The sequence below is a fragment of the Numenius arquata genome, chromosome 19, assembly GCF_964106895.1.
Source record: "Numenius arquata chromosome 19, bNumArq3.hap1.1, whole genome shotgun sequence".
Classification (NCBI taxonomy): domain Eukaryota; kingdom Metazoa; phylum Chordata; class Aves; order Charadriiformes; family Scolopacidae; genus Numenius; species Numenius arquata.
Window position 1 is genome coordinate 3,554,240 of NC_133594.1, and position 26,949 is coordinate 3,581,188.

A 26,949-nucleotide genomic window follows, 5' to 3' on the forward strand; every position below is an offset into this window, starting at 1 on the left:
GAGGATTTTTTTTTTTTCTCCTTTCCACCTGCCTCCGTGCGTGTCTGTCTCAGCCTCTTCGCTCGCTGTCACTCAAGGCAGCCAAGCTCTAAAGAGCACGTTCTGCCCTGCTAAGCATCCCTGCTCTCCTTCCTCCTTCAGATGGCCATTGGGGATTCTTTCCTTTTCGAGACAAAGATGATGCAACTAGTTAGAAAATGGGAAGAGGGGAAAGGTTGTCTGCATTCAGCGCAAACCTCTCAACAACCACAGAGAAGGCAAATGGGGTGAATGCACCTTTATTTCAACCAGAGGAGGTCTGTTTTAAGGTAGAGACCTTGGAAACCCATTGCATTGCACAGAAAAGGTTTGCGGGTGTGTTTGTATGCTTTCATTTTTTTTTATTCTTTGGAATAGAACACCTTCTTGCCCCCAAGGCTGACAGCCCTAACTGGGGGCTCTCCCAGCTCCAGCAGAACTTTGCTCCCAGCTCAGCTCTGCCCACTTCTCACCGCTCGGCCTGTCCTTGCTGCTGTTTTTGTGACCATCCTCGTTATTTCCTTCTCTCCTTCCCAGGGCCGTGGAAGCAACGTGATTCACTGCCGGAAGGATGGCACCTGGAGTGGCTCCTTTCATCTCTGCAGGGAGATGCAGGGCCAGTGCGCACTGCCCACACAGCTCAACAGCCACCTGAAGCTGCAGTGTGCCAGCGGCTACGGAATAGGTCTGTGAGCATCGTCCCCGGCCGTCTGCCACGGGGGGATGCAGCTCGAACGGGAGTGGAGAGCAGGGGACAGGAGAGGAGGAAGAGCATGGGAATGAGAGGGAAGAAGGAAGGAGCTTGCAGTCCTTGAAGTCACCTTCTCCTGTGGACCTGAGTGAGAGTCTGCTATGGGAGGCTTTTCAGGGAACTGCTTTTAGGAAACATGAATCTTTGAGGGGCCGAGCATCACGTAACATGCTCTGATCGCCTGCTCCTTGAAGCACTTCCAGTTTCGTCGTGTCCCGTCTTGGCCAGCTGGTTTTACTGGGCAGCCAGCATGCCAGACTATGCCAGAGACACAGCCAGACCTCGAAAGACAGGGAGAGGTTGTCCCTGCATTTTCTCCTACACTTTTGTAACGTCCCCCTCCTTCAACCACACGCACACACTCACACCCCGGAGGCTGAAGGGCAGGAAGCCGGCAGGGAAGCGCAGCGCCAGGATAATTCAGGTCTCTCCAGAAAGAATATGAGACCAGCCAAGCATCCCCTTTGGTGTGACATGTTTAGGAGCTGTTGTAAGAGTATGTTTTCCCCCTCTTTTCTGGGGCGTCTGGTCCCTCTGCAAGGAGTGATGAGCATTGGGGTGCTTGCTGCGCTCAGCTTTGCTTTGTGTCCCCCAGGCAGAGGGAGGGATGGACTACACACCAAAGTGTACACACTATGTTGTATTTTCACCCCCCTTTTTTGAGGTCTCCCTGCTCTAAGGGCTGCAAGGGGAGCTGCACTGGCTGCATCCCGCACAGACCTGCGAGGCCCCTTCCTGCAGCCCCGCTCCCAGCCCCTGCCAGCCCCCTCCTCCCTCCCCCTGTCCCTTTGAACTTGGAAAAATTTCCTCGTTGCGCGGCTCCCTCATTATATCGCAGCCATGCGAGGGACCACGAGCCTCCTTGTGTTCCCTCCCCGGGGAGGAGAACACGACCTGGATGAGATCACCGCTCTGTAATGATGCCAATTACAGATCATATATCAAAACAATTCCGACCCGCTCCTTTCCATGAGCGTAAATAGCGTGGTGGGGCGCGGGAGAGCCAGCGGCGAGCGGGCTGCAGCGACTCTTAACGTGGTGAGGAGTTTTACCCTTGAGAGGAGGTTACCTCCCAGAGTCGGCCCAGTTTTTGCGAGGAGAGAAGTACCCATTCCTGGTTTGGAGGGGAGCATCTCCGTGCTGGAAGCAGGAGGGTCTGCAGCTGCCCACGCAGCAGGCACTGGCCAGCTCAGTCCTCTCCCAGCCTTGCTGAGGAGGCTGTCAGTAGGTCCCCATCCCAGATGCATGGTCCGGTGGCCCTGATCCTGGGATGGGACCACACAGATGCCATGGAAGCGAGGGACTGATGGGCCAGATCTTCCACAAGAGTGCGGCTCTCGCTGGAGAGGGAGGAAGAGCTCGGCGAGGGCACGGCGGCCGTTGGCTCTTATCCTCAGCAGATGGAGACATACCACACACTTTGTTAGGCTCGCCCAGCACCACCTTTCAGGATGAGGTGGTTGGGGTTTTCTTCTCCTCTTTGTGTTTTTGGAAGCCTGATCGATGTCCTTCCGAGAAGGCGCTCTCCTGCCGCTCACTCGCGATGGGGCTGGTGGCAATGGGCCTCATCCAGCAGGTCCGTGGAGCCACCACCGCGTGCGCTGGGAAAGCAAAACAAACCCCAAGCGTTTCCTGGTTCAACAGCCTGAGTCTGCTCCGCTCCCGCTGACTCCTCCGTGTGGGAGTACGTGAGAAGGCAGAAGCAGGTGGGGAAAATAATAGCATCCAGTCCTGGTCACTATGAATCCCACACACCTTCGGTAATTCCTCAGGCACCTAATCTGCCCTTCCAGGCTGAGGTGTGTGTTGAGCCCAAGGTTCAGCTCTCCAAACCAGTGCGGAGATTAATTCCTCCCCCAGCGCTGATTGGAGTGCAGAAATCCTAATGACATGTTTGCAGCAGCTGTGCCATTCAAGAGTGATTTTCCAGGGGGGAAATGGTAATGGTCCAACACGCTAGGGCTTACGGTTGTGTCACCACAGGGCTCTGGGATATTGCTGCAGAGTATCACAGCGTGTTTTAATAAAGAAGGGACAGGATTCCCACTGGGCATGACAGTTAATCAGAGAAAAAGCAGGTTTATGTGTGAACAAAGCCATCATTACCTCTCTGTGTACGTCTTATCGACTGTGGGACTTAGGTGATAGCTCGTCTGCAGTATCATTAGGTTTGGTCACCCTCTGAAAGATTATTATTGAAGGTCTGTAAATTTGATAGATCAGACGGTAGGTTTTCGTCGTGTCGTAGGTGAGATGAGTTCAACAGCCTCTGCTTAATCAGTCCCATTGCTTGAAAGAGCAGTTGAAATGGAAAAACCTCCTCATTTTCTTGATGATCTGAAAGCACAAAACCTGACCCCCTTCTTGGAGTTAATAACCAGAGAAATACCTAGATACACAGTTCATACAAAAAGGTCCTGGAATATCTGCCACCCCCACGATCTCCTGCTGGATGCGGGGTCGTACTCAGCGTTTCACGTGTGGCTAGAAGATATGTGATAGTTATGGTTGACTGCTAATTGCAATTTAGGAAAAATGAACCCTAATCCTATCCTTCAGCTGGAAAGATGCTGAAAGGGTCAGAAGCTGCTCGCTTTATCCTTTAGCTTTATCCTCTCCGTGTTCCGTGCAGGTGCAGAATGTACCACCTCCTGTCTGGACCACAGTCACGAGCCCATCCTCCTGCGCGTGAACGAGACTGTGCAAGACATCCAGCACTGGATGAACCCTCAGAGAGTGAAGGTGGGTGCCTGGCGATCTCTATATCCCTAACTATATCCCCTGTTGCGTGTTTATGTGCAGTGAGTGGACAGCGTTACCCGGGGTTCATTCAATGAGGCGAATTCCTGGGGAATTCTGCCCTTCAGAAAAGAATTCCTGATTTTTGTTGTGTCTTTGCATGTTGTTCTGGTAACGTGATGGCTTTCTCTCCAAGTTGCTTTCTCTCTTGTGATTTCCCAGTGAAAGTCAGTTCAAGGTAAAGGCCCCAGATCAGTGTGCTCAGATCCACCCAGCACCCTCAGTGGGTCTGGTCTGGAAACACGATTCATTACATGGGAAGATGTGATGGACAGTGAGAGAAAGGGCGCTGGACGGCTTTTATTTTCTTCCTCCCGTTCAGTATTTTGCATTCTTTGGGTGGCCGAGCTGGATTTTCCTGCGCTGCTTTTGGATGACAAAAGAAGCTGATACAGAGGGTATTTCATTTCCCGAACCAGCAGAGCTGGCTGAGTCCTCCCCCCGCCCCTGCGCCCGCATGCGAGAGCTGCCAGCTCAGCACAGCCCCTTCCAGAGGTCACCGCTTCTTCCTCCTGCAGTCACCGCTCGCGGCACCCTCTCCTCTGCACCCTCGGCACACACCAGCACCCGTCTGTGCCAGGGGAGGACGTGCCACCTACAGCACCTCGCACACACGTACAGCGCCCTGCACACACATACAGTGCCCTGCACACATGTGCAGTGCCTTGCAGACACCTACAGCGCCTTGTACGCATGTGCTGTGCCTTGCACACACGTACGGCACCTTGCACACATGTACAGTGCCTTATATGCATGTACTGTGCTTTGCACACACGTACGGCACCTTGCACACACGTACGACACCTTGCACACACGTACGGTGCCTTGTACGCACGTACTGTGCCTTGCACACACGTACGGCACCTCGCACACATGTACATGTACACATGTGCCGCGCCTCACACACACATACGGCACCTTGCACACACATACAGGGCCTTGCACGCATGTACAGTGCCTTGCATGCATGTGCAGCGCCTCGCACAGACATACAGTGCCTTGAACACACATACAGCACCTCGCACACATGTACAGCGCCCTGCACACACATACGGCACCTTGCACACGCGTACAGCACCTCACACACATGTACAGCACCTTGCACACACATACAGTGCCTCATACACACATGCAGCACCTTGCACACGCGCTCACCCCTGCACACACACCCTTGCAGCAAGAAGCTGCTTGGTTTCACGCCTACACGCGGATACCAGTGGGAGACACACTCATCCAACTTCCTGAAAACCCTTGGGCCATCGACACAAATGCACCCTCCTGCCCAGAAACGCCTGTCACCAGGTGCTTGTGCGGTACTTCTGCGGTGGAGGCGTTTATCTGGACATGCCCAAGTGCATGTGGGAAGACGCTGGCACATCGCCTCTCACCGGGGTGCAGGGTGCTGGTGGTGCTTGAGCAAACACTATCGGCTTTTACAGCCGGCTCCTGGCTTTGCAGGAGTCCGTTTTACACACTCGAACTCCATTTAGGAGGAGAACAAGCAGCCGACACAGCCCCAGCCTGTCCTGAGCAGCTTTGACAGTCTATTTGCTTCTCTACATGCCTAAATACATACCCAGGGTTTGGGCTTTTTTGGAAATCTGGCCTTGGCTGTGGATAGCGAGCCGCTCCGAAAAGCTCCGCCACTTTATACTTCCCTATTTCACATGGAGCAATAGAATAAATCCTGGAAAGGGGTGGGGAAGCCAAGTCCAGAGAATACGACAGGCTCGCGGTGTCCTTCCCAGCCTCCCATTCGCTCCCAACGCCGAGATGATATTACTGCCTAAGCTGAGGCTTTGCCAAGTTTCTGGCATGAAACGTAAAGAAAACCCCTATCTCTCTGTATTAGGGGCAATTTCTCACCGGCCCTTTCCCAAGTGCTAGACTTTAAAGTGGTTTTGTAATTCACGGTGAAATAAAGTGACAGCTTCCCTCCCGTTCTCTGCTGTGCTCCTTCGTTTATTGATGCGGGTACACAGAGGGAGCTGTAACGAGTTTTATACCTGCAGGTCTCTGGAGGGCTCATTAGGCAGCAGGGAAAACATATAGTAGTAAAGGGGGAGATGAGGGGAGTGAGGGATGGAGGAGAAATCATGGTGTCCACGAGTACAGTAGTAAATAAGACCTTTTTTTTTTTTGTCCTGATGGCGAGGATCTTGCAAGAGCTTTAGGCTGTGAGCAGAAAAAGGTTTGACCCCACAAACGCTTTGTAATTATTTGGGCTTGAAAACTTGCGTTGGGAGATGGAGGGGAGCCATTAGGAGACGAGCAGGATGATGCTGAGACGCTGGAGGGGATTTTTTTGGTAGCTGTAAAACATCCATCTTATTCAACTCTGCAGATAAGGGGATGTCACCCCCCGGGAGCAGTGCCTCGCGGGGTGCCACTGGGGGAGACGCTGCTGCTGGTGGGACCGGGGAGAGCCTGGAGAGACGGGGCTGGGATGCCTTAGGGGAAGGTCCCCATGGCAATGTGTTGTATATCATTAATAATATGTGTCTCTAATTACGGTCAGTGACAGCTTGCTGTTGTGCCGTACGAGTAAAGCGAGCAGCTGGTTGCATTTACACGGCAAGTCTTTGTGGATCTCAAAGTACTTGAATGACGCAAAGGAAACACTTTTTAGTTACTTAATTTCAGGCACAAGTTATGTACAAATGAGTACAGGACGAGAAGCAGATAAAGGCGGGAGCGATCTCTGGAACTTACCTTTGAGAGCACAAGAGCAGATAAAACACAGGGAGAACTGGCGAGAAAAAAAAACAATATTTGTGTGTGGCTGCTCAAGCAACAGATGTTATGGAAGCGAAGTGGGAAGAGGGAACCATCCCTCCTCTGAGGATTGTTTAGAGCAGAGCTGTGCAAATCACTTGATTTTTCGGTTCACTGGAAGTTCCGTCAAATTAAAAAAAAATATGTTTTCTCCTAATCAAAGTGACTTTTTTGTTGTTGTGATTTTTGGTGAACCAAAAATTAGAGGAAAAACCATGTTGGTTTGAACATAACTTAGCGTTTCATTTCCAAGGATTATTTTTTTTTTAACGTTTTGTTTAATGAAAATGAAAAAAACCTTAGAAATTAAATGTCCTCTCAAAGGAACAACAAAAACAGATATTTCATCTTGAAAAGCTCTAAGTATTACTGTGTTTTTCAGCATCGGCTTAGGCTGAGTTGCTTGGCTGGGTCTGAAGGAGTTTGCCGAAAGCAGCGCGAGTGGGCAGTGCCTTCCGAATCAGTCTTTTCAGCAGGAAAAAACAATTTACCTGAAATCTTCTGTCTGTCTGTTGTTCTGCTGCTGGCCGTGTTGGAGTAACCCTTGTTGTTCCCATGATTTCCCATTTCCCGGGTGGGTGCCCGGGGCAGCGAGCGGTTGAAGACACCTATGGATGGAGCTGCCAAGGCTGACTGTGCAGTGGGGAGAAAAAAGCGGAATGTCTCAGAAATTCGGCTTGGCAGCTCCTTCCCATCGACTGCAGAGAAACCGGGCAGCCACCTAATTTCTCAGGTTGTCTGAATTTGGGTCCTTGCCTCAGGAACAAGCCAAATACTGTGCAAACACATGCATGCACAGGATAGCCCCCAAAGGGTCGGCGTGCCCCGACTCTGCCCGCCAGCAGGGCTGAGGGTGCCCCTGGCCCCTGGGATTCTGCCCCACTGCTGGTGATGTGTTTTCCCATAAGGACTGTGAGCCCTGGGATTCTGGATGTAAAGAAGTCATTAAGGGGAATTCTTAAATACTTCCCTGCTCATTCATGCTGTGTTTTCCTCCTTGCTTCTCCTCTCCTCTTTCCTTGGGCTCATTTTGCAGGCAGGGAAACTGAGTCACAGAGCAGTGACATGACTTATGGCAGTGCAGAGGCTCAGCACCCGGGAAGGCAGGACTTCCCACCCCATCTGTAGCTACAGCCACGAAGTGCCACATCTCCCCTCCTTTGGCAGCAGCCGCTGATCCCCTCACCACCACGGCATTAATTGTCACATTCGTTTAGTGCCTGTGGAGAGAGAGAGCTGAGACCAGTAGATGCCAGTCCCTGGGCTTTAGCCCCAGGGGACACTTGACCCATCTAAGGTGGAGGAGATCTCTCCACCCACCTCTCCTGGGGAAACCTAATCCCCTCTGCAGCCCGCAGATGGTTGACATCATTGTGTTAGTCCCACCATGGGAGGGAAGCGCCGTGACCGGAGGCACTAGGTCTTCCCTCACAAGGAGAAAATGACAGCTTGATTTGCTTTCTTGGCTCTGTGGTACCTACTGTGGGAGTGCATCCCGCCTTCCTCTCCCCTCGCAGCAGATGGAGTCACAGCCACCAAACCGCAGATGTGGCGGGATGGTGTTTCTGGGATGGGGACGGGACCAAGGTCGATAAAGGGTGGCCCATGAGGGAGGGCAGCTGTGCTGCAGAGCCCCATGCATGTGGGGAGCTGGGGCCATGAGGGCAGCATGTGTCACCACAGTGGCTTGGAGCATATGATGGCACAGGGAAGGGATGGGGCTCGCAGAGGCGGTGTCCAGATGGGCTTTATCCCCCGCGCACGGCCTGGCAGGTGCTGCATGTGGTCCTTCCATCCACCTCTTCCTGCATCCTTTGTTGGCTTTGTAAGTCCACCTTCCTTTCTGCGCGCACCGATGCCATCAGATCCTGGTCACGTCCCACAGTGCTGCTGCCTTTTTATACATTTGTTTATCTCAGTTGCCCCATGGAGCACCCTGTGGCACCTTTGTGCCTGGCAGCACCGCAAGAGGCAGGAACGATGCCCAACAACCTGAATCATCCCCAGTTTCTTAATTTTCCAACCCAGGCTCTCCCTGTATGGACAACCCCTCTCCCGTCTCCCCTCTCACACCACAGCAATAGCTTGAGGGTACAAACGGGCTGGGTGGTGGAAATTCCGGGTTTGGAAAACCAAGAGGAGTCAGGGCCATGGCCGAGGGCCCTTCCCTGTGCTTATTCTGCTTCCAGCTCCGTGAGTGTTAGAAGGATTGAATTCAGCTGGAGCAGCTCTAGCGGTCTCCACTCACCTAGCAAAGTGTCATCTCAGGAGAGGACAGGTACCACTCAAGAGCACCGTGACTGTCCCACTGACCCAGTGATCAGTCTAGCACAAGGTCAGCTGGCTTTCCTACGCTATGGAGAGCAGCATGGGGCTGTACTCCCTTTCCCTGAAGGCGGTCCAGCCCCTGGGATTGAGATGACTTTGAGCAATAGCTCCGAGGAGAACACCATCCCAGCAGAGACTTCACCTTCCATCCGCTCCTCTAAGGGAGGATGCTGGGTTTTTAATGCCAGGAAAGTAGTCAGTGCATCTTCTGCAAGGGATTGCTCTCACTTGGAAACCTCCTTTCGTAAGAGCCCATTTCAGGGCTATTCGGCTCCTTTTGTTAGCTCCACATGCTCACACACATTCACACATGTCGAGAGGTTTTGTAAATATTGATGCTTCTTACGAGGGGAACATGAGATGCTCCTTGGAAGTGCTCTTCTACTTATTGTCTGGCTGGCCTTGGCTTCGGGAAGCAAATGCCTGAGTTTTTCTACTTTGGTTTAATTGTTGGGTTCAAATGTTCTTGAACTGCTTCCTTTGCTCTCCCCCCTCCCGGTCTGTTGACTGGCCTTGTTTATTTTGAAACCTAGAAAAGTTTCCTTTCTTTTCCCTCTGAAGTGCAATAAACAGAAAAGGGAGGGGAAAAAATAATAATTAAAAAAAAATATCTCACCATTTGTGGCAGGCAACAGCCTGGAAATCTCCAGCTGCCTGTCAAGAGCGCGCTGGGGGAATGTCTGACACCGCAGGGCCCCCGCACCTTGCAGCCTCCCTCCCGGGGGATAAACAACATCCTCCCCCCTCACCCGGCCGCTTCCCTGCTCACACAGACGGGCCCTGTTGCGAGGCAGGTGGGGCAAGCCAGGCTTGACTAATAGTGGAAAATCCGAGAGCATCGGAAAGATAAACAGCCCAAGTCAGATAGTATAAAAGTCCTTTTTCTAGCACACGCCAGGTAAGCCTCAAATGACAGAAACTGTAAAAACATGCTGAGGTTCCCCTGCAGATGGATTAAATTAGCCCTCAAATAAACAGGGGAGGGGATGGCTTGTGCGTCAGGTCTTCCCAAATGTTAATCCCTTCCTTCACCAGGCCTCCATCCAACCCCTGCCCTTGGGCAAGTGCCTACATGTTTGTCTTGCCCAACTGGACATTGTAGTCCCAATTGGGACTGGACCCATTGACGATAAACCAAATGAACGTTGTGCCTGATCTCCTGGTGAATGGATGGGAGCCCTATCTCCTAGACCTTAGTGGTATTGAGCTACCATCTCCACTGACTGGCCAGACTTTTCGTCCACTCTTAAAATCTAAGTTTCCACGTCTACAGGCAAACAATGGCTGCCCTGGGTGTGTCATCATTGAGTAGGTTCATCACTTGGTCATCACTGTTGCCCAAAACTACGCACTCCAGAATTCATTATAAATGCAGAAATTATTATAAATACAGGAAGTATTATAAAGCTCATATAATGTAGCAGTTGATGCTGTCCTTTCTGGGGGTTGTTCTGAAGGCAAGTAGTGGGAGGTGCTTCCATTTAAGATCTAAAGGATAGTGTTTAATGTATCTGAAATTCCACCTTTAGCATCTTCAAGAAGCACAGATACAATGGGTAGCGAAAGAGAACAGTGATTTGCAGCACCAAAGAAATCCCTCAATTAATTCCTAAAATGTCCCACCCCTACCCAGAAGCAGGACAGTGGACCTGTGCCTTTCCTTTCCCAGCCATGTTCCCCACCATGAGTGAAATATTGGACATGACATTTGAGGAGAACCTTAAATATTATTTTAATCTCAAATGTTCTGTTATTGCAAGTGTCAAGTCCAACACTTCTTGTAAATACCTGGAGGACAGCCAGGTCCTGAGAACACAAGAGGTGTTAGGAACTGAACTTCATTGGTTAAGTGCAGGAGAGCCATAGGAGCCAGCACGCTCATTTTCTGCATGCTGATTTCTTTGTTTTAACCTGTTTTGTTGTGGTTGTTTTTTCTTCTCCCCTCCAGAGCGTTGTCTGCACGGCGGGACTCAAGTGGTACCCTCACCCTTCCCTGATTCATTGTGTCAAAGGCTGCGAGGTGAGCTTTCGCGTTCGCTCAGGTGGTTCGTGCTCGCTTTCCCAAACGTTATGGTAACGGTCACTACAGTCACCTGGGTTGTAAATGCTGTTTTTTGAGTGGGGCAAACAGGCTTTTGCCCTGAATGTCCGATCCAGCAGACTGTGGTCTCCTACATCAGCTCCGACACTCAATGGTGAAATTGGTGGTTTTCCTAGAGCCAATGGTTCGGCAACTTTCACAGGAGTTAAAGGATCAAGTGGCTCAACAACAGTGGTAGACCATCAGAATTTCCCAGGATCTGAGAATTTCTGGGAAGTTGCAAAAACCTTCAATTGTTTTTCCTTGATTTTGACATCTTATTAGAGGGCCAATTCTTTCCAGGGCCAGCTAGGCTTTGGGCTTTGGTGTGTGCAGATAAACTTTAGGAAAGCCAGAGGCAGAAATGATACCACTGGGTGGACAGCAGAGCTGGACAGGGAGAGAATCACACATCCCTCCACCGTGCACCCCCATCTAAACCAGAAAGAATAATCAGAAAAATGCAGTTACATTTCAGCTGTGATACATTTTTAGTCTTGTGTGTTATTTGAAAAAAAAAAAAAAAAATTAATTTGAAGGACGACGTTTCTGCTGGCAACAGTCTTCGAGAAGTCTTAAGATGCTTCCAGTGGTTAAACACGGCTGGAGCACAGCACCTTGCTCTGGGTCATGGCGCTCGTGCGGTTTCCATCATACCAGCCCTTGAGTATCTCAGCCAGGTCAAGAAGTCAATCCTTGTGGCACTTCTGTAAGAATAGAAATTGTAGAAATGGAGAAATGAGGTAGCTCACAGGCAGAGGGATAGCTGGCTGCTTTGGTTACATGGACGAGCAGTGGAAGAGCTGTATCTTGACCCCACTTCTTCTGACTTTCTGCAGCACTGACTGCGCTCTCAGCACCCAGTAACCCAATTTTACAAGCGCACTGAAGTTATTTGCCCGGAGTGGCAGAATGTGGCACAGAACTCCTAAATCTGACACGAAACTCTAGACCACATTGCTGGGCAACGTGATTTGTCTTGAAGTGAAAGACAGGTTTCCTTCGCATACAAATGTCGGGCCCAAGAGGGTAATAACTCTCCAACAATGTAATAGTTTCTGTCTAGTTGTTCCCTAAATGAAAAGCATTCTGCTGTCAGGGCTTTGAATGTCATAAGCCATCTCACGCGTTACATTCATGCAGGCTGGCTGGGCGCCCCTATTCTCCAAAGAGAGCTAAAATAACATCCAGCGACCATTAAGAAATGCCATTCAGGTGCTGATGCACCATTGGATATCCATTCTCCTGCTGTTTAAGGATAGTTGTTACTGAGGCAAACTTTGCAATGATGTAATAATTTACCAGAAGCCATTATTACTGACATGCTTTTTCTCAGCATTTTCTTCCCTTCCATCATTGTTAATTGCCAGACCCCTCTGCATCAATAGGAACTTTCTTCTTTTCATCATTCATTCAGCAGTGTCACTGCATCGCAATCTATCATCTTGGAAGGCTTTGCCCAGACAATTGATAATGGCCTCTAGCATCATTTTTAGAGCATGATGCTTCCAGGATCCAGGAATGGGCCAGTGCTTGTTCTCTGACATTAAGATTTCAGAAGAAACGCCATCTTCACCAAGCCTTTTTTCCCGACTATGGAATTGGGGACTAATAAGCCAGTAATACTGGGCCATTAAGCTGATACAATCCCTAATGTATTAATATCCTTAGCATTAGGGAGGGTTCCCTGAATAGAAGGCTGTAAGCGGGGCATTATTTTGTTCTTGGCGAGCACAGTGGTAACCCAGACTCCTGCTGCAATGTGATTTTTTGTCGCTCCCTAGTGGCAGGAATAGAGGTTTATGAGTCAGCCCTGTTCTTCTCAGCAGCTATCTTAGGGGTTTCAGTAGAAAACTAGTCCCTTTGGGCTACCAGTAGAGCCCTCCAAAAATATAGGAACACCAAGATGTGCATGAAGACCTATAGAGACCTCACCCTCTGCAGCCAGGCCTCCAAGGTCTCCAGGGATTTTGGTCCCAAATCAGAATAGATGCTATTTATCCCATTCTTCTCCTCCAAAGGACTGACTTGCCAACTCTGCCAGTGCGAGTGAAAGGCAAATTCTTCCACAAGTTTCTTTTATTGATTTTCCAGTGTTCATAGGGGTAGAGTACAGGCACAAGTTTAGGAAATGAAAGGCAAGCCCTTCTCAAAGAGCAGGCACAGCCAGGCAATATAAGGGAAACGGGGAGAAGCCTACAGAATGTCTTGGATTGGGCAAAGTTCACATTTTTGAATACGATCAGGTTGGCATAAAAATCTCTCTCCATCTACTTATAAATCATTCCCTTTTAACTCTTCACATAATAATTAAATTGGAAGGGCATTGGCAAGTCGAAGTCTTTGCCTGTACAAATAAGTTAATCTCTGTGGAAGTCAATGGAGTTGAGCCAGTTTACAGGGATGGGAGCCTCACCCTGTAACTCTGCTTTCCTTGTCAGCATTTGCAGTATTTGCATATAGCCAAACAAGTGACACGCAGTGAGCGAGTCACCTTCTGGGAGTCCTGCTGTGGTCCGGCATTGCCATCATTGCCTGGATTTCCTACACCCTGATAGAAATCTTTAAATTTGCAAAACATCAGCAGTAAAAGCCTGTGTCTGCACTGCTCCACAGCGTCCATTCCAACACTGCTGAGCGTGGCCATGGCTCCCTCTGGGAGATCGTGGTGGGCTCCCATTGCTGGTTCTTCAGGTATCAATCAGGGAGACTCTGGTACTGCAATTGCTGCAAAATCCTCCCAGGAAACCTCCACCAGCCTCCCCAGCCGCTCTGCAGTGATGCCTTCTTGTAGGAAAGTCCCTGGTGTGTTTTTCACGGCGCAGAATAAATGAATTTTCCAAAGAGCAGATAAAATGGGAATGGCCCCGTGAGCCTGTGAGTGTAAGAAGTGTTACAGAGATACGAAGATATGACTGTGCTCTCTGCCGAGCATCCGTTTTTCTGAGCTTGCAGTGCTGCCTGGGTTTCTCATACCTGGCATGGGCTTTTATTTAGCATCAGGCACATTTTTTGACATCCAGGAAAGACTTTTGTCCTTGCTGACCAAGAAGGCTCCATCATGTAATGAAAAACAAGACTTCAAGCCCTTTCTTCAGAATCATGATTATTATTCAGGTCATACGCAGCGCACAGACTAGTGATCACATTGCACAGATTAGTGACCACATTTCCTTTTTCAAGGTGATTTGTGAATTTTACTTAATAGCTCTCCAGAATTCTCCTCTGAATAATTGCCGTTCCCCCAGATCTGAGCTGTGGAGTGGAGGGAGATTACGTGTCGTGGACAAAGTCACACGCAGTCACTGCTGGTCGGGGAACGAGAGCTGGTGGTCCCTGTGCTGATCTCAGGCCACTTCCATTTCTCTTTGTGATACGTTTTGTGCCCTCATTGCTGACACTTGTTGCATGGCTAGGAGAACTGTGCTGGAAAGTACAGCTATTAAAAGCAAGCCAATTTTGCAACTATACATAACCTTCTTCTTATCCCACATAGTTTCGGAAGGTTAGCTTAAAATTATCAAAAGGTGCCACAATTTTAGATGCCTTGATGCTGTCTCTGAGCCTAGTCAACTTAATATTCCTGAAGCATCATCTTATGTGGGATTTGAAAAGTCAACAAGGGCTCATTTCCCTTCATTCTAGTGTCCTTTTTTTTTTTTTTTCTGTCTGCTTTGAAGGGAGAGGGGAATAATTATCTCTTGCTTTTCAGGGCAGTTGGTGATGTTACAAACTATATGGCTCCTTCAAGTCTTCATGTTTTCCTGCTGAAGTATTGTTACAGGTTTTATCCATGTCCATGCTCTCAGTCTTTTTCTGCTTTTTTCCTTTTTCAGCCTTTCATGGGGGACAACTACTGTGACTCCATCAACAACCGAGCCTTCTGCAACTATGATGGTGGGGACTGCTGCGCCTCAACAGTCAAGACCAAAAAGGTAGGGATGCCGCTTCCCCTTTTGACTGGGAATTCCTTGGTGAGTGCTGCTCTGTGCCTGGGAAAATTTTATCTTTGCTAGAACAGTGGAGGCACAAGGTCTCAGAAGGACCTTCAGTCCAGGCATCAGGTCCCTTAGGCGCTGAGTTCTTGTTGCTTCATTTTGAAGTTCTCTCTTGATATGCGTGTGCGTTTCCCATCATAACCTGCCTCATACCCGTGCAAGGCAGGTTCTTAAGTACACTAGTCTGGGGCATTCATCCATTCTTATTGTAAATAAACCCTAGTTTCTCTTTAGACGGAGGCTGGCTCCCTCCAACACCCTGGAGCATGTTCAGCAGAAAAGCTGCACCTACTTCACACAGAAGCACTGAGAAGGGGATATTTTCCCGTCCTGGTACCCACCCTCAGTGCTCAAAAGAGAACCTAAAGGTTAGGAGCCATTAGGAAAAGAGCAGAAAGCAAAACAAAAGCATCATTATAGGTCTGTACTTTGATCGGTGTTTGCCCACGTGTGCATGGAGCACTGACCCATCTCCAAAGGGACAGAGCAGGGTGTGGAGCAGGGCTGAGAGAGATGTGAAATATCTTCTGCACGGACATCCCATAGACCGGGACCTGCACGTCTCACAGAAGAGACAGTGGGTATGGTTAATGGCAGAGATCTATAAAAGCATTATTTAATGCAGGGAGGATGCTTAGGAAAATAAATTCCACTGTTTCTTATCATGCAGCAGTGAGGGGGTGAAGCGGGAATTACCTGGAAGCAGGATCCAAACAAGTGAAAGAAAGTGCTTATTCGCACAATGTGAATGACAGGATGCGTTGCCACAGAGTATTATTAAGAACAAATACATATTTGAAGTCAAAAAGAGAATAGGCATATTTGTGGAGTTTAGCTCTGGCCATGGCTATTAAATGCTGTGATCTGGATGCAGCTTCTGGCTCAGGAATATGCTTTTTATGCTTCTTTAATACCAATTTCTAGCCAGTGTTAGAGACAGGAGACGAGCGATGGAGCTTGTAGTTTGAAGCAGTTTCATGGTTCTAACCAGGATTGATTTTGAACTTGTTTCCCAAAGAAAAGAAAGAAAATTTTAGCCTCTATCATGTGAGATTTTTAGCTTGTCTTCAAGATTTGAGTGTAGATCAGAACGAAGAAAATCCAGCTATGTTAATTGTCTGATATATATAAACAAATAACAAAACTTGAGAACAGAGAGAGGGAGCTGGGGCTCAGCACATGACTTCACCCGTCCGAGGAAGAAGGTCCTCTCTCTACCGCAGCTGAGGCACTGAAGACCTCTCTGCAGGGAGCAGTCCCTTCTAAAACAGCTTTGGCTGGAGGCTCCTTTTCCTTGGTTCAGCCAAAGATCTCTTACCAGTACAGCACTGTGAGCTGTCTCTGGCCTATCTGGGACCACTGGGGAAGGGAAGTGGACACGTCTTGGCAAGTGGAAGGAGTTCATTTCTCCACAGTGTAGGAGGTGGGGGAAGAGGTAGTTTTCCTAAGTATGCTTTTTTGGACAAATTTTCCCTTGTATTGCTGTGTTTCTTTTGCGAGTCTCCCTGTGAGCAGGGGCAGGTGAGCTTCTCTGTTCCCCGAGGCTGGAGTAGGGCATGGAGAGCCCGTAATGGAACTCTCCGCTGAAACACCCACTGCGGAGACCAGCCAAATGACAGGCAGCGGATCGTCTTCGGTGTGTCTCCAAGAAGAGATTCCAATCTCTGGCTGGTTTTCCACCTCCTTGGGAGGAGCAGCCCAAGGGCAGCCACAGCTTGCTCGTTGGTCTCTGCTGGGAGGGCAGAGCTGGAAGTGCCCGGTAGCTCAGCATGGCATAGGTCTTCTCCTCCTCCAACAGCCTGTCTGGGAAACTTTATCTCGCTGCCTCCAGGCTTGAAAGCAGGGGATGAAAAATCCCAAGAGGTGCCAGAGGAATGGAAGTGAGGTGGCTGGGAGGGGACCAACCCAAGCCAGCCCTATCAGGACAGGAGCTAAGGGCACAGCTTGTTGCTGGAGTGAGGATGGGACCGAAAACACAAGGGATGTGAGTGCCGAACTGAGGGGGAGAGGGGTAGGATTAAGGTTTGGGAGCAGAATTTATTGCTGGGCAGGGAATTGAGACAGAGTGGGATCTTCACAGAGTCGTGAGCACTTACCAGCCAGGCGAGTCACGCTCAAAATATCTGCTGCTTCGCTGCCACCCGGAGACGGAGCGACCACCCAAGATGGGGGAAAGCACTTTGTAGCCCAGTTGGTTACTGGTTTCTGTGCTAAAACTGCCCAATGCAAAGGGCGAGTGGTTCAGAGACAGGCAGTTGGTCACATGTCTGATGAATTTCCCCCGCGGAAAAGGAGGTTTTGAAGCTTTTTGGAGAGAAGTTTGCTGCCACTGAGTTCATTGGGAGCTGTATCTTTGCGACCGGGGGAATTAGACTTGCCCTGGCTTATACTTTAGAAACCCCCATCCTAGAGATCACACCATGTGAGGGCTGAACCACACAGCCCATCGCTTCCTCGGCACGCAATCAGCTTCCAAAAGCCTCCCCTCTCCCCCAAAACACCAACAGCATCCCAGGGGCTGAACGAAGCACTCGGGAGGAGTGAGAAAACCACCTTCTCCTTGGACCTTCCACGCCAAAAGCAAGATGCTAAGCCCCAGTTTATTACATTTATAGGGTAAAGGGGGGACTAATAACCCAGCCAGCGGCATCGAAGCCGAGGAGGGGGCAGGCGGCACCTCTCTGCCTGCAAAGCGGCCACCGACACCTGCGGCAGCAGCCGTGGGGCCACAGCGCTCGGCTTGGCCGCTTATTTTCCCGTCTGAGGCCTTTGACTGGGACCAGATTTCAGGGCAGGCTGTTCAAATACAGCCCCTGCCTTTGAAGAGGTTTATGAGTGGAGCGTTACAGGAGATATTCCAAAGGGAAAAACAATGAAAGGTGAGAGAAAAGGGAGCCGAATAAAAATACTCCGCATACCAAATCCTTCCAGCACAGTTTGCCACCTACTTAAAAAGGCACAGTTTTAAAATACACATTGGGTGTAAAAGCCAAAAACCTGGAGGAGACATAGGGAGGGGCAAGTCCATCTCGGTTAATTCCAATACCAGATGAGGATGTATTTTCATACAGTTGTAGAAAGAGCGAGACACATGAAAGAGGCCGCTTTGCTCCTTCTCTTTCAGGGTTACATACTATGTGGCAGATGTGTCAGTCTTTTAAAGCCCCTGCAAGTTTACCCATAAATGTCTAACATTTATGCAACACCTGTTTTTCTCCCAGAATGTCACAGGACATTTTACAAGCTTTAGATTTATCATCTTTTCACCGTTGCAGCCATTGCTGAGGTGACACATGGTTCACATTTAACAGAACATAGCAACTCCACACATTATTTTAGGAAAGGGCTGAAGATTAACATTGCATCATGTGAAGATTCAGGAGTTAACAGTCGAGTAAGAGCTGGCTTCAGATCTTTAACGTCCGCAAACTGACAAGACTTAAGTTCCACTGCAGTCCCACTGCCCTCCCGAAAGCCCTTTCAGCTGCACACAATGCTGTGAACCAGGCTGCGCTAAAGCAAAATCATTCCACCTTATATTTGCTTTAATTCTGAGCCCTCTTTGGTTGCCCTGAAAATGCACAAGAGAATTCCTTGCAGCGTTTGCTTAGGCCACGTTTTCCTTTTGCATTTGAGCATTAGCAGCAAATGACCTTGTGCCTTTCTGCAGCGAGGGGGGGAACAGAGCGGTGTGACTTATCTGACCAACCGCCGACTAATCAGCGCTGCTGCTTAGATAGGAAATAATGAGTATTTGCCCTGCACTATTCCCCATCAGGCTAGAGAGCTTAAAAGAAATCATTAAACAGCTCTTATGAATGCTACAAACGGTGAGGAATAAATTCAGTCATATTCTGGGCATAAATTCGAGGCAACTGCAGTCAGCAAGCAGGAAAAAGCCACATTCATCAGCTTAATTATTTGTTGTGCACTAATTGATCGGCGTCCCCCTGCAGCAGGCAAGGAGCCAGGGCTGGCGCAGGGACGAGTGCCACCCAAGGACGCGGTGCCCGAGGGGACAGCCCTGGGGTTTGCCATCGGGGCTGTGCTGGTCACAGCTTGCCCTGCGCATGACCCAGGAGCAGCTTTCAGAGCCAGGAAAGGCCATTGCCGGCCAACCTCCAAGGGAGAGAAAGCTTCTGTTGTGTATCTGGAGGGGATAAAGTCTTCCGTGAAGGACAAAAGCAAAATCCCATCTCCTTTTAATCTTCCTCCCCTCCTGACCCAGCACAGGTTGCCAGCTCCCTTCTGCCTGGCTGCTCTAGGAAGCTGCTTCTCGCTTTATATCCTGCCGCAGATAAAAGAAGACGCTACTTTTTTAAAACATTAAATACGTGACACTGCCAAAGTGAGAAAAATAAATAACCTGGGCATAACTGGCTGTCTCTGGGCTGGCGGCCGCCTGCGAGGAGCTCCTGGGGCGTGCGAGGTTGCAGGGAGAGAGGTTATAGCTCTTTCTTTCTGATTCATTTCAGGAATTCTTGTCTCCAGTCACTGTTCTCCTTTACTTCTTTTCTCTTCCCCTTCCCTTTTAGAAGTTTTCCCCGGACAAAATCAGAAATATCTCTCTTTAGGCTCTGCTTATGTACTTTGTTCCATTTGCCTGGTTGAAGTTCCTGCAGCCTGGTACCCGCAAATTTAAATAGAATTTGTCGTTTTAAAATTCCCCCAACTTAAATTGTTTGAAAGGGCAACCTTTCATCTGTCTTTCCTCTCTGCCTTTCCTTTTCATCACATGAGGAGTAAACCTACTGCTCCCGTGAGAAAACCCTGTCTCATTCAGTTATCACTCGGGTTCTCCCTCAACGGCTTTGCCCCATAGCACTTAGAAAAGAAAAAGAAAAATTGTCCTGGCAAAAATTCCCATCTCAAATGCCGCCCCTTCAGCCTCTTGACATTTCTGTCCAACACCTTGGAGAGGAAAACCAGCAAGTGCCTCGGCGGAAAACAAATGAGGACTTGCAGTAGATAGAGGACTGTGTGGGATTCATCCAAAGCTTTGCTTATCTAAAAGATAGGCAAGTTATCAAAACCTCTCCAGAGACTTCATGGCTGAGAATTCAAGGCCTAAAGAAAGGAGCTTTGAACTGAGGGGCTGCTGCTGGCTCCAGCAGGGATTTCCAAAGACTGTCCCTGTCTCCCCAGAAAGGGGGGGTCTGCTGCAGTCCTCCCCCTACGAAAACAGAAATAACCACTTTGCGGTATTTTGGAGAAATAGGCGCCTTCTCCCAGCTCTCTGACTGCAATGCAGACTTGTCTCAGGGAATCTCAGGTCCTGCTGCGTCGGCAGAACATGGTTTTGAGGCAGTTCACCCAATTAGCTGTCTAAGTGACCTCTATGGCTGAGGAAGCTCTGCTTAACCAGAACTGATGTTCCTACCACGATGCTGCTCCCAACACCTCGCATGTCCCCAGCTGGGTGTGTTTGTCAGCTCTGTAATTAGCTGGTGAGGTACAACGAATGGTGCAGGGAGGAAGGAAGGATACAACACGGAGTGTTGCTTCATGCCTCTGGACATGGCTGGGCTCTGCTGCGTGTTCCGAGCACGCCAGTTCACCCAAGCGTGTGGGAGAACCAGGAGGCGGCGGTGGTAGCCTCGGTGGCTAGCTGTTTGCCATGTGAGGAGCCTTTTTGGTCATGGCTGGTTGGGGTGGGAGCTTCTTTTGGGACTCAGAACTTGGTTTCGTAATCGTTCAGGGAGGCTTTCCAGGCGGCGGTAAATTAAAAGCAGTGATGGTAGTAGCACATGTTGCCTATCTTGAGAGAACGTTCTTGGCTTCAAGGGACATGGGGCTTCCCACAGCATACGGCACTCCCAGGGGACGTGCTAGTGGAGGGTGTTTGCTTTGCCATCCGACCTCGCTTCATTAGCAAGTGTTACAAAAACCAGCGAACAAACCTTCCCTGCTCCACCGCCAGCTATTTGGCCTCTGGGTGGTCTGGCTCCCATTAAATCTTTGGTGATTATTTAGACTAATTACATTCATGTTTGCACAATCAGTAGCACGAGGGTAGGAAGCGCAGCTGATTGCTGAGCGAGTGAGCTCCGTGCGGTTTGGCAAACAGGCTCCCTCGCTCGGCTCCGCCGGCCAGAGGGATGCGGGGATCCGGGCGGGCAGGGCTTTCCCGGGGATCCCGGCTGGCTTCGGGCCATCCTGCTTCCCCCGCTCCCGCCAAGACTGCTCCCGATTTACACCCGGTGGAGGGAGAGGAGCATCCCTTGGGTTTCGTTGAGCGATGTCGCGTTACGCCAGGCGTGCTGCCTTCCATGGGGGAAAGGCCGGTTTATGGTGGGGGCAGTTAACAAAAATTCAAGCCTTTAAAACTGTATGTGCTGCAGGGAGAGGAGGTTTCCTGCGAGCTTCATCTTCGCCTTTCCCAGGCCCTCCGGAGCGGTGCCCTAGGTGTGAACCTGCATACCAGCCCCCAAGAGTTAAAAGGGGGCTCGCTCTTCTTCCGTTATCTCAAAAACAGCCCTGGTGACCTAAATGCCAAAAACCACCGAGAAGGTCCTTACGAGATGCATTTTTGTCCCACAAGGGCCTTGTCAGGGAACAGAATAGTCCCCGGTGACTGAGCTGCGAGGGCCTCGGAGGCGCGGGGCTGCGACACTCAGCACGGGCTGCCAGGCTTATCTCCACCGGCCACGCTCGCCCGCGGAGGCTCTGTCTGCACCACAGCCTTCATAGCTCCAGTTAGGCTTGTCTGGGAGATTTCGCAAACACTTCAGGGCTGAAATCTAACAACAGGCTGTTTCCCAACACTTTGCAGCCCTCCTCCCCTGCTTCCCCGCTCACTTCCAGCCTTCCCCGGGCCTGATTCTGCTGCCCCGGTGCTGCTGTGAAACCCCCCCAAGTGGGCTGGAATGAAGGTACAGCCGGGTCAACCTGATAGGAGCCTGTGTGAGGGATGAGCTCCCACCCTTCGCAGAAATGTTTCCCATCCCTCCCTCTACCTGTCTGGGATTTCTCCTGTCAACATTCCCACCAGTTCCCTATAGACTGGCGTTTCTCAGCAGGGATCTGTCTTGGGATGTCACCAGCCTCTTTAGATAGGTGCCGTGCAGCGAGGATTTGTGGCCTCTCACGCATTTCATGACCTGGATCCGTTTTGCACTGGTCTGTTGTATCGTTGTCTTTGTTCCCACAGTCAGGAGCATGGCATCAAGGACAAATGTCGCCCTGTTTGCAAGTGGGAGCTTGGGTTTTACCCAAGGTCTCATCACCCAGCGTGGGAGAGGATGCTTAGGGCTCCCGTACCTTTGTGGAGAGCGGAAGTATGGGTTCATAACGCTGTGAAGCATGGGTGGTGAGTTGGTCGAGGTGATGTCTCCAGTCTCCTGTGTGTTCCACCTCAGATCTCCATGCTAGCCTCCTGCCTAGGCCATGAGCCTACCCCTGCTGCCATTTCTCCTTTAGGTTCGGAGCACGGTGTGTCAAGCAGTGCACACCCATGGGGTGACGGACGTGATTCAGGTTGTGTCTGTTTTCTCTTGAAGATAGATAGCCTGTGGCCTGGCGTGGTTCAGGTGTGACCCGCATTCCCCCGAGTGCTGTCGATCCACACCGTGGCTCTGTTCTGGATCATGTCCAGGAGATGTGTGTGTGTAGGGGGTGCATGTAGGCGTGCGGAGCTGTGTTCTTCAGTTTTGCCTTTTTCAACCTATTTTAGTTACTCTGAGGAGATGATAGCCTGCACTACTTCATCAAATGACCGAGCCAGGCCCTAAGCTTATTTTTTAGCTTTTTCTCCCTGCCCTCCTAGATATTAGCCAGGTTTTCTACAAGTGGAGATAGGTGTAGGGGGAATGCAGGACTTGGTGGTTTGAAGGAGGAAGAGCTGATTCTTTAATACTGGCTTTACAACGGATATACCTGGAAATTTCAGTGCAGGTCATATATTCCATTAATGAGTTGGGCTTTCACAGGCCTATTTAAAAAGAAAAGCAGCAGTTAATCCTGGGCGTATATATATGCGGGCTCCACACCTAAATGGGCTATCATCCAGAAAAAGGTTCAGCATTTATTATTTCTAACACATCCAGCAGCTTTATTCATGGCTCTGTACTCCAGAGGGCTGTCGCTGGACGAGCCCAAGGCGAAAGACAGTCCTTCTTTCTCTCTTCAGAGAAACCTTTTACGGTTTCTCTGAGTTGGGTGCTTGTGACAGTCCGAGTAGATGCTATATGTGGGTTTGATTCCCTAAATACCTGTGGAAATCAGATCCTTGGGGAACTCAAATGTGTATTTGTTGTAGGTGTTGTTTAAAGTGGAAACCCCGTATTACTGCTAAGCGTTTGGAGAATTTTGTCTTGTCTAATATGACTGTGGATGTGCTCATTGCCTGTAGAAATCTCTGCCTTTTCACATAATAGAAAACCGATCTCTGGAGCTCGCTGCCATAAGGCAAAACAATTCCTCTATCTGGACAATAGCACAGTAAAAATCAAATTGCATGAAAAAAACTCTGTAAGGGACATAAAGTGAATAAGACTAATCTGATCAGGAAGAAGCCCTCTCATACTCAGGCTACCCACTGCTGGGACTGCTGCTGAGCCACTGAACTCTCTGCTCTCGGGGCCACAGCTCTGCCCCAGAGAGAAAGCTTCGGCACTTTTGTCCATGTTGGGAGACTGGAGGGTTTCTAGAGGACAACACACGGCAAGACTTTTCTTCTCTAGTGGCTCCCTCTCCCCAGAAGTTGGCTGCAATGCAGTAGTGATCTAGTCTCTTATGTGAACCTTTTGTTCAGGGTGCTCCAGTGATGAGCACACGCTTCCATGACCGGTAAGAAAGCAACGGGGAAAACAAGGGATTCACAAGGAGAATTGGGGAAGAGGGAATGTAGAAGGTAGATCACTTCAAGGCAGCATCAAACTCATGCCAGTTTGGGCCCACAGAGTAGGTTAGGACAACATGAGGTGGTAGTTTGGAGACACAGTCTTGAAGTGCTTTTGCTCTTGGCTTTGATGTTCTGGCAAGCGAAATGGTAGCATTTATGGAACCTCCATGCCTGCAGCAGGTTTCGCTGTCCCACTTCTGCATGGACAGCAGCAGAGACAAAGCGCAGTGGGATGTCATGGCTAATTTCAGCCACTTTACTGAAATCATAGAATCATAGAATGGTTCAGGTTAGAAGGGACCTTAAAGATCATCCAGTCCAACCCCCTGCCCTGGGCAGGGACACCTCCCACCAGACCAGGTTGCTCAAAGGCCCATCCAGCCTGGCCTTGAACCCCTCCAGGGATGGGGCAGCCACAGCTTCTCTGGGCAACCTGGGCCAGGCTCTCACCATCCTAAAAGTGAAGAATTTCTTCCCCAGATCTCATCTAATTCTCCCTTCTTTTAGTTTAAAACCATTACCCCTCATCCTATTGCTAAAATGCCCGGGTTGGGGCTGTGGTTGTCCTGTGTTCACTGCAAAATGCGTATCCACCTTCTCTGTGAGCCCGTCTCTCTTCTTTAAATGCAGGGGCTACTTAATCGCCTTTGTTAGACCATTACAGACAAACACAGGGAATCCAGGCCAGGGAGGGAAAGGAAAAAGCTCGATCAAGACAAATGAAAGAATCAGGTTCCCAGGTCTTGCCTCCAACCAGTAGCTTCGTTGTACAACAGGGAGGATTTTTAAAGTCAAAATCATTGCCAAATCCAGATTGAACTGAATGATTCAGGATAAAAAGTAAAAATAGGGGAAAACTCCAGACATATTTAAAAGTTTTGTTTGAGCATTTTTAAAGTGAAATAAGTTTTTGTTTCAAGACATAACTTTTGCTCTGAAATAGTCTTTTTCATTTGTATGTCTTGGAGCGAAAAGTCAAACTGAACTGTAGCAGATAGTCTAAATCACAATGTTTCCTTCTACATTGAACATGAAAAGTCAAATATTTTTTGTCATGTGTGTTTTCTTTTTTATTCCTCCCAGTTTTTCAATTCAGTCATTAAACAATCCCTCCTCAGCCTCCTCCCCAAACCCCATTGTTTGCAAACGTCTCTGTTTTCCTATCTAAGAACATTCATAACACTGTGATATGAGACAGTCCTGCTCTGGCTGGCTTCTGTTGGATCGAGTGACCCTTAAGCTCCTATTGTTTTCTGCAGATTATAAACTTATTTAGTTTCCAATACTTTGAATTTATTTGCTTTTAGCTTTTTAGACTATCTCCTCTTTGCAACCTCCACATTTGCACATTTGTAGATTCAGATTATTCACTGGGTGGTTATTTAGCTCCTAAGTCACCGAGGCCGTGGCTTGATGAAGAGTCAACACCCTGTTCTACCTGGAGGGTCAGGTCTTCTGGGAATGAAGTCAAACACAAGGGGAGGGGGCTCTCTAAACCCTGATTTGGTGATGAGCGTTGGCTATTTAATGTCTCTGTCAGCATGTCCCTGCCTTAGGCTCTCCAGTTGTGAAATCAAGATCCACACCCCTCCATCCCATTCTTGCGTGCGTCAGGAGAAAGGCATGCTAGAGATGGACATGCAAGGACACGTGTGGAAGTTCTAGGTGGAAATGACAGCTATGTGTTCACGCACGGCGCTGGGTCCGCATTCCTAGATGTGCCGTTGATGATACATCGGGAACAAGCAGACCCAGGCTTCGTAGCCTGGAGAAAAGTGTTTATGAAAGAGAGAGCAAACATGTGGCAGCAAAGCCAAGGGAAGCAGACAGAGCGCGTGCGTGCAGCCCTCGCCGGGAATGTTGGAACAGGTTGTGGCACCGTCTTGGAAGGAGTGGAAAGGAGGGGAATGAGGTCATTTGCTCAGCCTGTGCAGATGGGAGAAATTCTTGGGAATTCACTTCAGGGCAAGCAAGACACTGTTCCACCACCACCCCTTCTTCTTTATGTAAATACCATGATGCAATCAGCCAAAATCAACTTCCACTAGCCAGGCACTGCAGGCTATTGTTTCAGCTCCTTCCCACGCTTCTCCAGAGAGATCATGGACAGATGACAGATCCTGCACGTAGCAGTCTCTTACTCGCATTCCTTTGCTGTTCCTCAGTGCCCGTTAGCTGCATCTCTTGACCTTAAACACAACAGGTATTTAGAGAAGTCTCTGCTGGGTTACAGCTTCACTCATCTGCTAGGTCGTGTTTGGTTCAGTTCCTGCCCCAAGGAACTGAAACCCAGAACGTTCCTAATTAAGCTCACAAACGGACTTGGGCACGGCAGCAGCACCCAAGCCACAGGGCTTTGCTGCAAAATGATACCCTACAGAGGGGAGACTATGGCCCAGGAGTACGGTTCACCAAAACCCCCAAGCTGGAGGTGGGTAGGAGTGCTACAGGGAGGCTGGAGCTGGGACCTGCTTGACCCAGTCATGTTTGGTGAGCATTTGAGTTGGTCACGTGAGATGAGGGGTTTGTAACTTTGCTGTCAGCCTTTTGGGCTAGCCTTTTGGGGTAAGGGTGGCTCTTCAGAAGAGGTTGGCAGTGTAATGTGGTCCAAGCATTATGGTAAGTACCCCAAAAAGCCTCACAGTTGCCTGGGAAGTACATCTCCCCAACCAGCTATGTTCATGTGCTTGGTGTGAACTGTTAAGGGAGTATCTGCCGACCAGTAACTTCATGAGTTGAACAGGTTCTTCTTTATACTTTTCCCAGCCTTCCTTATGGACAGGTACCTCACCTGAGGCCTTGGTGCACCATCAGCTTAGCACTAAAATAAATCTCAGAAGAAAAATAACATAGCTGAAGACTGCAGCTGATCTCTGAACCACTCCAGAGCTCTTGTTTGTTCTCCAGGGTGCTGTAGGTGTGTTTCCTCCTTCATGTCTTTGTGTCTCTGGTTTCCTCCCCCAGGTTACTCCCTTCCCTATGTCCTGTGACCTACAAGGAGAGTGTGCTTGCCGGGACCCCAACGCCCAAGAGCACAATCAGAAAGACCTCCGTGGCTTCAGTCTTGGGTAATGCCAAGCGACGTGGAATGGAGGACCACATTGCTCAAGGCAGGCTAGGAGAGACACCACATCCCTTTTGGTATCGTTTTTAACATTTAGCTGCTCAACTGGATGGCATTTCTGCACCAGGGACCCTTAGAATTCAACCAGTCTGCCTTTAATTTTTGTCCAAGGAGAACTCAAAGTAGGGGTTTATGTATTAACTATATCTTAAATAGTGATGACAAGAAACAAACAACCAAGAGTCAAGTCAAGAAGACTTTCATGTATCAAAACAGCATGTTATGCCCACCTAA

The 26,949-nt window shown here is 49.4% G+C and overlaps 1 protein-coding gene across 1 annotated transcript in view; it reads left to right on the plus strand.

Moving 5' to 3' along the window:
• Positions 1-26,663, plus strand: part of PAPPA (pappalysin 1) — a 180,709-nt gene extending 154,046 nt beyond the window's left edge. Inside the window, exons 18-22 of the mRNA XM_074161106.1 lie at positions 556-703; positions 3,402-3,511; positions 10,620-10,691; positions 14,588-14,686; positions 26,556-26,663. Of these exons, the coding sequence (XP_074017207.1) occupies positions 556-703; positions 3,402-3,511; positions 10,620-10,691; positions 14,588-14,686; positions 26,556-26,663 (537 nt within the window). The remainder of the gene's footprint in view (positions 1-555; positions 704-3,401; positions 3,512-10,619; positions 10,692-14,587; positions 14,687-26,555) is intronic.
• Positions 26,664-26,949: the final 286 nt, after the last annotated feature.